The 12446-nt window shown below is 39.7% G+C and overlaps 1 protein-coding gene across 1 annotated transcript in view; it reads right to left on the bottom strand.

The window, feature by feature from the left end:
• Positions 1–11774, bottom strand: part of sdc2 (syndecan 2) — a 37301-nt gene extending 25527 nt beyond the window's left edge. Inside the window, exon 1 of the mRNA XM_086015150.1 lies at positions 11378–11774. Coding sequence (XP_085871276.1) covers positions 11378–11437 — 60 coding nt within the window. The 5' untranslated portion in view covers positions 11438–11774. The remainder of the gene's footprint in view (positions 1–11377) is intronic.
• Between the last annotated feature and the right edge of the window lie 672 nt (positions 11775–12446).

Below are 12446 nucleotides of genomic sequence, written 5' to 3'. Positions count from 1 at the left end.
ATCAACATGTACCTCGTATGTGGATTAACGGCATTGTTGAGTCACATGAGGACCTGATGCCACTTGCTGGACATGAGCCTACTGTGGCAAGAGGGCACATTAGGGCACATCTCATCTCCTTAGCCCTTATTCGGCCCATATGCAACCACAATGCTGACTAATACCCAATCTGTTCATTTAAGAAATACAAAGACATCAAATTAGTGACCAATTTCGTAGCAAGATATTTAGTGTATATAACACTTTTTAGTCCTAACACATTGAGTGACAAATGGAAATAGTCTAAGAATGCTACATACTGCAATTCAGTGGCAAGTATTTACAAAACAGAAACACAAGGTTATTCTATTCTTTCATTCTGATAAACTAAGAAACAAAACATTTACTTTGGCACGCTGCAAAATGTGCAATGAAGTATGTCCAATATGAAACAGGCATAATATTTTCATTTTCTGAGGTTTTGGAAGTTTTCCGTGTCATCTTAACCTTTTCAATTGGATAGAGGACTGAATGTGGTATGTTTTTGTTTTTTTTGCGTGTAATAACAAAATTAGATTTGGAAAAAAATCCAAATGAAAGAATTTCCTATTAAGAAAAGACAAACCATTTTACACATGGGAGTTTTTAAACCTCCTCATGTGGATTCGGGACAAAGACTAAAACCAAAATTCCATCACTTAAACATGGTTTTGAATGCGTCTGCCAATGCTCTATTTTCTAGTTAGCTCCATGGTCATTTCCAGTTCTTTCCCTGTGCTGTAATTCTGCAAGAATGTGTGGTTCAAAAAGATGGCAGGCTGGTTTTCTTAAAAGGTCCTGAAACAACACAATGTTCTCCTAGACTGCTCCACCCAGGGCTCCAGGTTTACTTTACCGCTTTTTTACTGACGTCTTATAGATGATGTGGTGTCAAGTAAGTGGAAAATAAAATTCTGAAGAGAATTTAAGTGACATCATTTACACAACTCTAATGGGAAAGCTGAGGATAGAGCTACTATCAAAACCCACCAGGCAACAGCTGTTTACAGCAGCATTTGCACTTAACGTTCAACAAAAGTTGGACTAAAAGCCTCGTGCGGTCACCGAATCACACATAGCTAAGTGCAATCCCACTAAATGGAGGCAGAACCGTATGCAATCAGGTGAGTTTGTAGGCAGCGCGGCATGCCATAAACAGATGTTGCAAGATTCGTCAAGCACTACAGTTTCGAGTAAAACAATTACAGCAGGCGCTCTCTAATTGCAGCGTGTCTTTATGACTTCATGGGATAGTTATGTCATGAAATCAGTGAAACACGTGGTAAAACCAAGTGTGCCTCTGCCACTCTGATGACTAGCACGATGAAAACCCTATTTAAAACGATGTCTCTTTTGTTTCTTCAGTTCAGTTAACGGCAACAGGTAAATAGTTTCAAGACATCATTTTGTAGACGAATATAATCAACTCGATTTTCAAATAATCAAATCGATTAATCGGGGACAATCGATTTTCGATCGATTTTCGATTCATCGTTACATCCTTAGTAGACAGGCATAATAGTGCTCAACGTAAAAACGTTATCGCATATCGTTTTCGTTCTGGGGCAAGTCTAGTTAACAGTGTTTGGGTAATATGGCAAACCGTGTTGCGCTTCGCCGGGCGTTCTGGCGGACAAAGGGCGTTTTTTTTTTTTTTTTATACGCGCCCCCTACACAAAACCCTATTTTGGTAGACAGGTGCACATGCGCTCAGTTTAAAAACGGGCGCGTCTTCATTTTTGTACAGGGGTAACTCTAGCCTAGCGTTTTTGTGAATTTAGTAGACTGAACTACGCTTTGATAAGTTGTTTGGTAATCGACTATTTCAGACCCACAGCGCACCTGACAATTTGGTGACCAAAATAGACTAGATGTTAGACCAGGTAAAAGCAGGTCTAAGTTGTGGTGCAGGTGGTGATTAACGCGATCCTGGTGGATTTGATCAGGTTTCAGGCAGACAGACTGACGTGTGTGGTGCGTGTCATCGTAATTCATTCAGAAATATCTCCACAGCGTGGGACAATATCTCCGAATCATTGGAGGAATCGATTCAATGAACAAATTGTCACACACGGATGCACAATCGGGGTTGGAAGGCAGTCTCCTAGAGCCCATCCACAGGAGCCAACTTTACATCATCAGCCATTGGAGATCTTCTAGCAGTTCCTTTTAAACGTACTTTGCGCGGAGTTGAAAGTATGAACATGCAGCTGCTCATGAGCATAACATATCTACAAACTTGATCTAATTAAAATCCTTCAATTAAGTCTGAGGAAATCATTGTAAAAAAGTGTTCAAACTAGGATACCTGCAATACCAATATGCTTATTAACCATTAGTTCAAAATGACCACTGATGAAATGAGACTACATGGTTTTATTCAAAATTTAACATTAAATAAGCTTGTACGTATTATTTTCATTCAAAATCAAAACATGTTCCATGTGACACGGATTATCTGGTTTCTAAGACGGTGTGCTGAATAATACACCAAATCTCTCCGAATAATGGAGCGTTGGTGTGCCGGGTTATTCTGCTGAAAGGGTTTACAGACAGTAATCGAGAACGCAGATGGCCGTTAACAGAGTGCATTAGTAAAGATTAATTTGCCTGGTAGAAATCACTGCGTAGTGACCCTATTATGTCATCCAACCAACCACGATAAAGACAGGATATTTTGGGTATTATAAGGCTCACTATTTGACATTTAAAGTTATGCTAGTACTATTTGCAAAAAAATAAATGGGGGTCACATTTCACACATAATTAGTAGTAGCTGCAGAAAAGATATATATTCAACTACTCAATTTGTATAATCACAGATTACAAATGCATCTAAATCCGGTGCATCTTGACAAGAGATAATACACATTTTCAAAGAAAAATGTACAAAAGCTCGTCACTAGCAGACAAAGAATACCATCAGGGAAAAAAGTCTGTACCTTTTATATTTGTGATCTTAACTACTAAAGCACCATAAAGCCTACCATCACCAGTTGCTAAAATATGTAACACACATAATCCAGTATGAGATTTGATGTCTTCAAATCAAAATCAATTTTTCGCTGTTTTTTCGACACATTTACATTGGTGGCTTAACGGACAAACACCGGCTCTCGGTGCATGTAATGCAGAACAGAGATGCATAATTATATTATAATAATCCTGCCTTGAACAGAAACTGCGTGGATTAGTGTGTTGATATGATAACTCTTAAAACTGTGTGCTACAACAATGCAAATGAACATCTGGATATAAATCCGTTGTGCAACTCCTTCACATACAAATGGAATAAATTCATCAAAAAAAGGGCCATACCCTTTACAATAAAAAAGTACACATTATAAACATAAAACATTTTGGGCCCAAGAATGTCCAGTTTTTTTTACTGACTTACAGCACTAACAAACACTCGCGACTAATGAATATTGATGACCACTCACAGTTATTTACTTTATGTGTTATGTTGACACACCATCATGAATTTAGAGGGAAAGAACATTTTCCCGTGTGTTTTGTGAAATGTTCTTATTATGAAATCCCACATCGTTTTTTACCAATTTTCTCATGCAAATGGTTCCAAATTAAGTGACTTCCATTAAGTGTAATTTGCAGTTAGTTGTACAATCCACATAAAAGCCTTAATTTATTCAACTTGTGGGCTGTTTTTATTGCAATGTGGGTGATGGAATGGAAAGAGCGCGCATTCGAGTACAGTACAGACTTTGGTTAATCAGTTCTAGAGATGATAAAACAAGCTCGTGCAGATGTATGAAATGGGTAATTTGCCATGTTCCACAGCGATCTTGGAATGGAAAAAAAAAAAAAAATCAAGCTGATGTCATAGCTTCAAACAGACAGTAGTTTTTGGACAGTTAGATGGAACACATGTGGCCCTCAGATCATTGTCCATTTAACAGAACAAAGTCAGTTCCATTTGACTTTCTTTAACATGGCAACAGCACTCGCGTGGAACAAAATATCTCATGATAGAACTGTAGTCACCCAGCTTTGATGCGCCTTGACATCTCAGGACAATGAGGCAATGGCCACGTGTTTCTTATTTTGATGAAGACTTGCCCTACTTTCCATTTACAGGCATGTTAAATGGCCAAGATCATGATCATCTAATGAGACAAGATATCTCAAGTTCAGACAACTCAAAGAGGATTTTTCCCCCCCAAACATTTTTGGAAAGCCATGAAAAGAATGTGTTGTCAAAGAAAGTTTAAAAACACCAAATCAACAATACTAAGTTCCATTACGCTACCTAGTACAAGTGAGCAGTTAAAGTCAAATCTTTTATTTGGAATAAGAATCAGCTTTGTGTGAATGTTATACATTCCCATGTATAACACGCTTCTTTTTCTTTCACTCTGCCAAGTTAGACACTTTTCACACTTCACACAACAAACAGGCAGTCGGATCCTGACGTGGGAAGTCCTGAACACCAAAAGGGAGACAGGCTTCACACTTATCACCCTCTCACCCCCGCCACTAGCTACTTCTCCCTCCTCAGTCAGAGACTCCGCTACCCAAACTGGAGTCAGGCTATAAAATCACAACGAAAGGAAAAAAGCTGACGTCCTGACACAGGGGTTTTCCACACTTTTCTTTTTGTCACAACACCCTCCACTACCATTTTGCCAATAAAGTTTCCATTTGCTAAGCTAAATAAATGGAAGGAAAAGGAGAATATGGGTAAGAGGAGAAGCAAGATCAAAGATGTGCTTTTCAAATTCAACATTCAGCATCTCATGGTTCAAAATGTACCATTCAAGAGAAGAGTACAAATACATCTACAAAGCATTAAATATACATATACAGACTTTTTGGGTCAGAATTCCAACAGATAATTTTGGTACAAACACAACACTACTCATCACCAAAAGAACATCATAGCTACAGTGAAGCGTAATGGTGGCAGCGTCATACTATGGAAGTGATTTTCTTCAGTTTAGTCAAAGAGGGAATTATATAGTGTTTCAAATACCAGGCTTTTGCTAGAAAGCATAAAAAGCCTGCTAGAACATCTAAACTTCATTTGGGGTTCATCAGATGCATTTTAAACGATGGCAGGTGCTGATTCCCATTCAACATGAGTTTGAATGCCGTTGTTATAAGAGGGTGTGCACACTTGTACAACCACATTTTCAGTTGTGTATTTTTACTTCCCCTCACTTTAATTTTTAATTACGTTTTGAAAGTATTCAGAACTTGTCTATTTGTGACTTGTAAAAAGCCTCTTTGCAATATGTCAACAAGACAGACGACGGGAGGGAAGAGGGGGGCTGGATAGGAAAGCAACCCCCTAACAAAAATGCATACGTCCAGCAGATGTTCGCAAATCCACTCCCCAAATGAAAGGAAAGAAATGAATTGGGGGGGGGGAAAAAATGACAGCACCTTTGCGGCACGGATTGTAATGCCACACAATCCAAGACAGTTTGTTTGCGTGGCCACAGAGGAAAATCAGATTATCCTTCAAGTCCAACTGAAACAACACTTTTAAGAAGTAAACACTTTACTCAGAGTAACTAAGATAGCATGCAAACAATGAATCCTCATTTGTGACACGTCAAAGACATGACATGACATGCCATCTTTAATGGACGTTTTCGTGAAATGACACGGCTTGAAATACAATTTTTTCTTTTGCTAATCAGTGGCTTCCTTCGGGGAGCAACTTTATCATTTTGAGGAGCAATTTTTTGCAGGGTAATCCCACGGGATCTGAAGCAAGGGTATTATTAACTCATTCACTGCCATTGACGTATTTATTTGTCTTTTCACAGTCCAGCCACTCAATCCAAGGAACATATTGATATTTTTTTCAAACGTTATGGTAAAAGAGAGTGAAATTGTCTGGCAGTGAATGAATTAAGTATAAAAAATATGACAATATACCTAATGAACAATTTCTCCAGAAATGTGTCCCTCGTCACTTTTTACTCCTCCATTCTCCTCAATTAGATCTCAGGTGGGAGGGGGACCGAGAAGGTTACAAATAAAGAAATTAGATTCCGCCAATATGTTACTTAAAGTGGAAGTCAACCCAAACATGTTTTTTTCAAGAATATGTTCCCAGCAGACTCACTAGTTGAAACACAGCATTCTGATTAATCTTGCGTTTGTGGAATATGAGTTAAGCAGCAAAATCCACCCATTTTTAGCCATGTCTGGGGGCGGCCATTTTGTCACTTCTGTCGACTGAAAATGAAATCACATCTACTCAGGGCTCAGCTAACTACCAATCACAGCTCAGCTTCAGAAAGCAGGTCACCCGTGATTGGTCGTTACAGCCCTGAGCAGTTGTGACGCCATTTTCAGCCGACAGAAATGACAAAATGGCCGCACCCGGCGGCTCTTATTCCACACACGCTATATTTATCAGAATGCCTTGTTTCAACTAGTGGGCTTGCATAGAGCATATTCTTGAAAAAAAATGCTTGGGTTGACTTTTGCTTTAAGCTATAGCTGCGCATGTAAGCAGAATGACTGATGGCAGAGAGAATCTGTTTCCTGCCGATGAAGTGATGAGGCAGGAGGGGAGCAATGTAAAGGGGCAGACAGGAACAAGGGAGTCAACATGTTGTTTGTGCATCAGTGTGTATCTGTTTGAGTGTCAAAACAGGAGTTGGTGCTTGGCGGGTGACTGAAACATTTGTAGCTATTGCATTCTCAGTGGTCTCCTGTTTCTAGTCTAGGGTCCATTAAAGATTGCGTAACGCCACGCGGGCCGGGAACGAGTGAACGAACCCCCTGAAGGGTTGCACGTCAGAGAATAGGTGGCTCCCCGCAGAGTACCGACAAACAGGCATCCCATGTGTGAGTGACATATTTATTCGAAAGAAACCAAAACAGTATGGAATAGGGAAGGTGTGTTGTCTGCATCTTCAGTTTGATGAGTTCTGAGTTAATGCAAAATAAAAGAACGTCATTAAATATACAAGAGCAGAGGCTGCAGTCACAGCACAGCATCTGGCTTCTTTTTCTACGTGACAGCATGCGATTTCATTTCAAGCCTCCATCGGAACATTTATATAACAAACTTTTTCGAGCCGGTCATCTTGTGCTCTTCTATATCGCTCTTTTATAATCTCACAAATTACATTGAAGAAGGGGCAGAAGAGAGGCGTTTTAGTTATTCGTCAGGAAAAAGACACATCGTTTAGTCACTGAAATAAGCTTTCCAACAACGCCTGTGTCTTATTCAGTCCTGGGAAAGAGTGTCTTTATCAAACATGGAGATTGATTAAACAAAAACACATTAACAGCAGTGGAGAATTTGGCATTCGAATCCATCCAGCCGTCCAATAAAGCTATGCAACATTGTGTGTTATTTGTTCCTAGCACATCCAAAAGTAAATGACGTGTGACGATGTATTTTGCTCAAAGTCTAAGTTGAGTGGAAGGTCGGCATGCAGGGCTCATTTCATTACCACCAAATCAGCAGATACTTAAGCTATCATTCAAGACAGAAAATGAAACTTGAATACTCCTTTGGGGCTGAGATAATACATCCATCACAATACAAAGCATGAGTCTTTCAAATGTCAGTTCTGCGTAGGGCCCATTCACCCTTTAAGTAACATTAGCAAAAAGCTGCAATTTTTCTTTTGACAATTTGGAAGTAGTTTAGTAGTTTATCAGAGCAATCTGACCTCATAGGCCCTTCTGTGAAAATTGCAGAGAGAACTTTCACCTTCAGACTGTGTACACCTCATGACTGCCTCCGTGTTAAATCTACTTGAAATGCAATCAGATCCTGTAATTTGTGGTCTATTACTGGCGGGATTTTTTTTTTTTGCATTCTCTTTCTGCTTTACATTTACATATTTTGAGAATAGGTACAAAATGATGACTTACAATTCTTTTGCAGTGTGTTACAGAATGCTGATTATTTAATGGGGAGGTCAACCCCATTTCTTTTCAATAATGTGTTCTATGGAGGTCCACTAGTTGAAACAAGGCATTCTGATTAGTATTGTGTTTGTGGAATATGATTTAAACAGCAAAATCCACCCGTTTTTAGACATCTCAGGGGGTGGCCATTTTGTCACTTGTCACAGTTGCTCAGGGCTTGGGTAACGACCACTCACAGCTCACCTGTTCTCTGCAACTGATCCATGTTTGCGTTGACTTCAACCCAAACATATTTTTTTCAATAATATGTTCCCAGCAGAATTACTAGTTGAAACACAGCATTCTGATTGATATTGTGATTGTAGAATATTAAGTTAAGCAGCAAAATCCACCCGTTTTTAGCCATGTTTGGGGGCGGCCATTTTGTCACTTCCTTCAACTGAAAATTACATCACAACTACTTGGGGCTAGGGGAACGACCAATCACAGCTCAGCTTCAGAAAACAGGTCAGCCGTGATTGGTCATTACCTGAGACTTGAGCAACTCTGACAGAAGTAACAAAATGGCCGTCCCTTGAGGTGGCTAAAAACAACAACAATTAATATAATATTAATCAGAATGCCTCGTTTCAACTAATGAGCCTGCATAGAACATATTCTTGAAAAAAAAATGTTTGGGTTGACTTTTTTCTTTAAGCAATGAATTACCTTGGAAGTCATTCACGCAGCGGTTGCTAGCTTAGTTTTAATGAATAAGTGATCAAACATGTGGAAATTGGTACAGCTGTCTCCCCAGTGCTCTACTAAAACATAAAAACCAAAAGAAAACCCCGGAACCTTTCCAGCTTTTGCTTTCAAAACATGACCGAAATTACAGACCATAATTTTTAATGAATATAACGCACCAAAACACTGTCTTCCTTCCAAGCACGAGCCTTGATATTTGTCCTTACTCACAACAAAGAAAATGTCAATAGCTTGCAATGACCAGTATGTTGACAGCATTTGAAATCAATCAATGAATTGATCAACAAAATCAATCAACTAAAACAATAATCTTAGTCAACATACCACTACAAACAGTAAGAGAAGAGTCTAAAAAGACCCCAAAACCTGGCCACGATTACCAACCCATTACATGATTTAGACCACCCTAAGGTCTTATATGCTTGAGAAAACAGCCTTCACTGCAGATAACTCAGGGGAGGGAGTTTTAGCCACGAGTTCAAACAGCCACCTAATAATGTAGATGAGATTTGTTAATTAAAACAAACATAGGAGCCTAAAGCGGGTTATCTACCACTAGTTGACAGATGTGCCAAATGAGAATCAATGTCATGCGTCAAGTGGCAGCGGGGCCTTTCGGGGACACTGATAAAGAGGAGAGTGAAATTGATCAGATTAAAGTGTGTGTGATTTACTTGCAAGACATCCTATTGTATGGAAAACTCAAGAACAAGATACATTCTCTCAAGATCCTAGGATTGCTTTTACACTGGCATGAAATCCAATACTGTAACAAATACTATATTTAAACATGCAGCGTCTCTATGGTGTCGTTCAACACTGTGACTGTTTACACTAACAGTCACATGAGGGCAACATCAGGTCAAACATGAGTAGCCTAGTATGCACAGTCAAATGTTACCATGTAAAAACAGCCAACAAAGGGTCATTAAGTGTCTGATGTGGCTAATTGGACCACCAGTTCTGACACAGGACCAGGCAGTGGGCCAAGCGGCAAGTCACAACCCACGGGAAAACAACAGGAGGGGGGAAGGCAGTAATGACAGGGGCAGCATATGATGGTGCCAAAATCTGTCGCTGCAACCACCAGGCTAATTTCAAAAGGGCTGCACACACATACTTGGAGGCAGTGCCTTAAGGGAGCCGGTACGCATCAGTACAGGGGTACCAGCACTTCTCAGTTTTAGCCTCTCGAGAACCATGATGGCTAGCTTGACTTGCCTTTCGACGTTTCAGTTTGCCTTATCATAGTTTTTATTGCCTACATAGTTGCTCCCAACATCAACGCAACGTCATCCTGAAATCATTTGCAATCGCTAATTTAGCTAAACAACCGCTAGTTAATTACGCCATCATTGTATGATACGGCAGAAGTCTCTGTCGTTCGCGGCCAGCTGCTAGCCACTAGCTGCTAGCAACGAGTGACCATCTAGCCACAGGAAGTAGTCCGACAACTATTGATTTACTTTCTTTCTTTTATTCTTTTTCAGTGATGTGGACATAGGCTAGTTTGACTCTCAGTGTTTTAACCCATTAAGGCCTAACGCACCTGGCAAAATGTCTCTCAAAATCCTAAGGGTGACTTTAGAATCACCCTCTAAAACCTGAGGTTTTCCCGGAATTTAAACACCTACAAAATAATTAATTAATGTCAGCCTCTGGAACAGATAGAAACATAATTCTAAAAGAATTTGAGAGCTTGGACATGAAAGTGTAATGCAAGCGAAGCACTATTTTTAGTTTTAAAAAAAGAGCTACCACGATCATATGCATCCGCCTTACTTGCTCCAAAAAACTACGGGACACGAGGGCTCACGACACCGTCACGTGTATCAGTGATCCGATCCAAACGCCACATGCCTGTTCTACACTAAGTGGTCTCATGAGTCAAGTGTTTAGTAGAATTTTTTTGAAAACAGTTGAACCCATAAATGGCGCGGCTCCAAAAGTGTCCAAAAAGAACCTGGACTGGTGATGAAGTGGGTGATGATGACATAGTGAAGAGCAGCCAGCCAACAAATAGTTAATTAGATCACTACATGAGCTACACAGGAAATAATATTCAGTTTTCAATTCACGCCGTAAGAGTAGTATGTTGTTTAGTATTGTAGTTGCAGTTTGTTGTAGTATATAAGTGCACTGCATCTGTCTAATAATTTGCATGGGGGGTGAAGAAAGTACAGTGTCAATCAAATCTGAACGTTGGCATCCTTTGAGGCAAAAGGTATTATATAACTCTTCTATTGGATCCATCTCATTAGAATCGTTGTTTGTTAGTATTACCAAACTCTGCTTAAAAGTGGATTTAATCATTCCTTTCATGGCTTCACGCTATAATAGCACATGAGATACATAATTTATATATTTATCTTAAACATAATTTATTTATTTATTTTGCTGCTTAGAAATAAGCACCCAATCAGTGCTGATTAACAATTAAGCCCTTTTACAAGTTATTGCTTATTAGGAGGCCGTATAAGAGAAAAAATCTGCACGTTTTTTTTTATTTATTTATTTATTTATTTATTTTTAAGATCAACACCCGATTTTCTGATGTCAAATATTCAGATGTTGACGTGGGTCATCGTGTCAACAATGTATGGTTTATTAGACTACCTAAAAGAAATATTTCACATAACAGTGTAGAAAACTAACGTGGGTATTGAGTTGCCCTGCAAGTTGCCTTCTCCCCACAACGTTCAACTGAACACCCGTTTTAGAGTAGTGCTGCTCTTAACAAACTTACCCTTTCCCCGGAGAGGTAGACTGCCAAGCCGAGGGTCAAAATGAAGCAAACGTTCCTCATTATTCCGTTTTTTGGGGGGGCCGTAGTGATGCAAAGCAAGCGAAATGCCCTCCTTTCTCCGTCCCTACTTCGCCTTGCTTTCCACGTCTGGCTCCAAACTCCTGTCGTTTCTCTCGTGGGACCACTACCGGATACGTGTTGCGTTTTTTTTTTAAATCCCCCCCTGCTCCTTCTCAAAAAACACTCGTTTACTTAGTTTCGTTAATATATTCTTTGTAAATTGGACAAATAAATGCAGAAATAAAGCAGGGAATAATAGCAAAGTCCTCCGCGCGCTGCCTTGGTTGGTAAAATCCACACCAGACACGTCGCTCGAGCTGCGCTCTCTCTCTCTCTCTCTCTCTTTCTCTCTCTCTCTCTCTCTTTCTCTCTCTCTCTCTCTCTCTCTCTCTCTCTCTCTCTCTCTCTCTCTCTCTCTCTCTCTCTTTCTCTCTCTCTCTCGCTCTCTCGCTCTCTCGCGCTCTCGCTCTCTCTCTCGCTCTCTCTCTCTCTCTCTCTCTCTGAGCTCACTAATGTGAAACACTTGCATGTGTGCACGACTAAAGTAGTAGAGTTACGGTACTGTCAAATTGTTTGTATTACACGTCCGTTTGCAAATTAACGATGTATTTTTTTTTTTTTTTACTGGGAGAGTACCAGGGCATATTTGATTGATTGCACACACACACACACACACACACACACACACACACGCGCATCCCCCCCACCCCCCCAACACACACACACACACACACATATATATATATATATATATATATATATATATATATATATATATATATATATATATATATATATATATATATATATAAAATATGTGCTTACTTCAAAGAAATATTGTAATCCTAGATCTCACAATATGTGCAGTATTACTTTTTAGCAGTGGGTAAGCAGGCCCGGTATCTGCACAACAATCAGTCGCATTGAGGCGAAACATTTATGTGCAATGCCTCTCCCTGCTGGTGAATGCAAACCCTACACCTAAAAGGGGGTAAAAAAAGCCACAGCA

This window comes from Filicampus tigris, chromosome 18 (assembly GCF_054856515.1).
Source record: "Filicampus tigris isolate MCC_2025a chromosome 18, RoL_Ftig_1.0, whole genome shotgun sequence".
In the NCBI taxonomy this organism is placed as follows: Eukaryota; Metazoa; Chordata; class Actinopteri; order Syngnathiformes; family Syngnathidae; genus Filicampus; species Filicampus tigris.
This window is presented reverse-complemented; position numbering and strand designations above follow the sequence as displayed.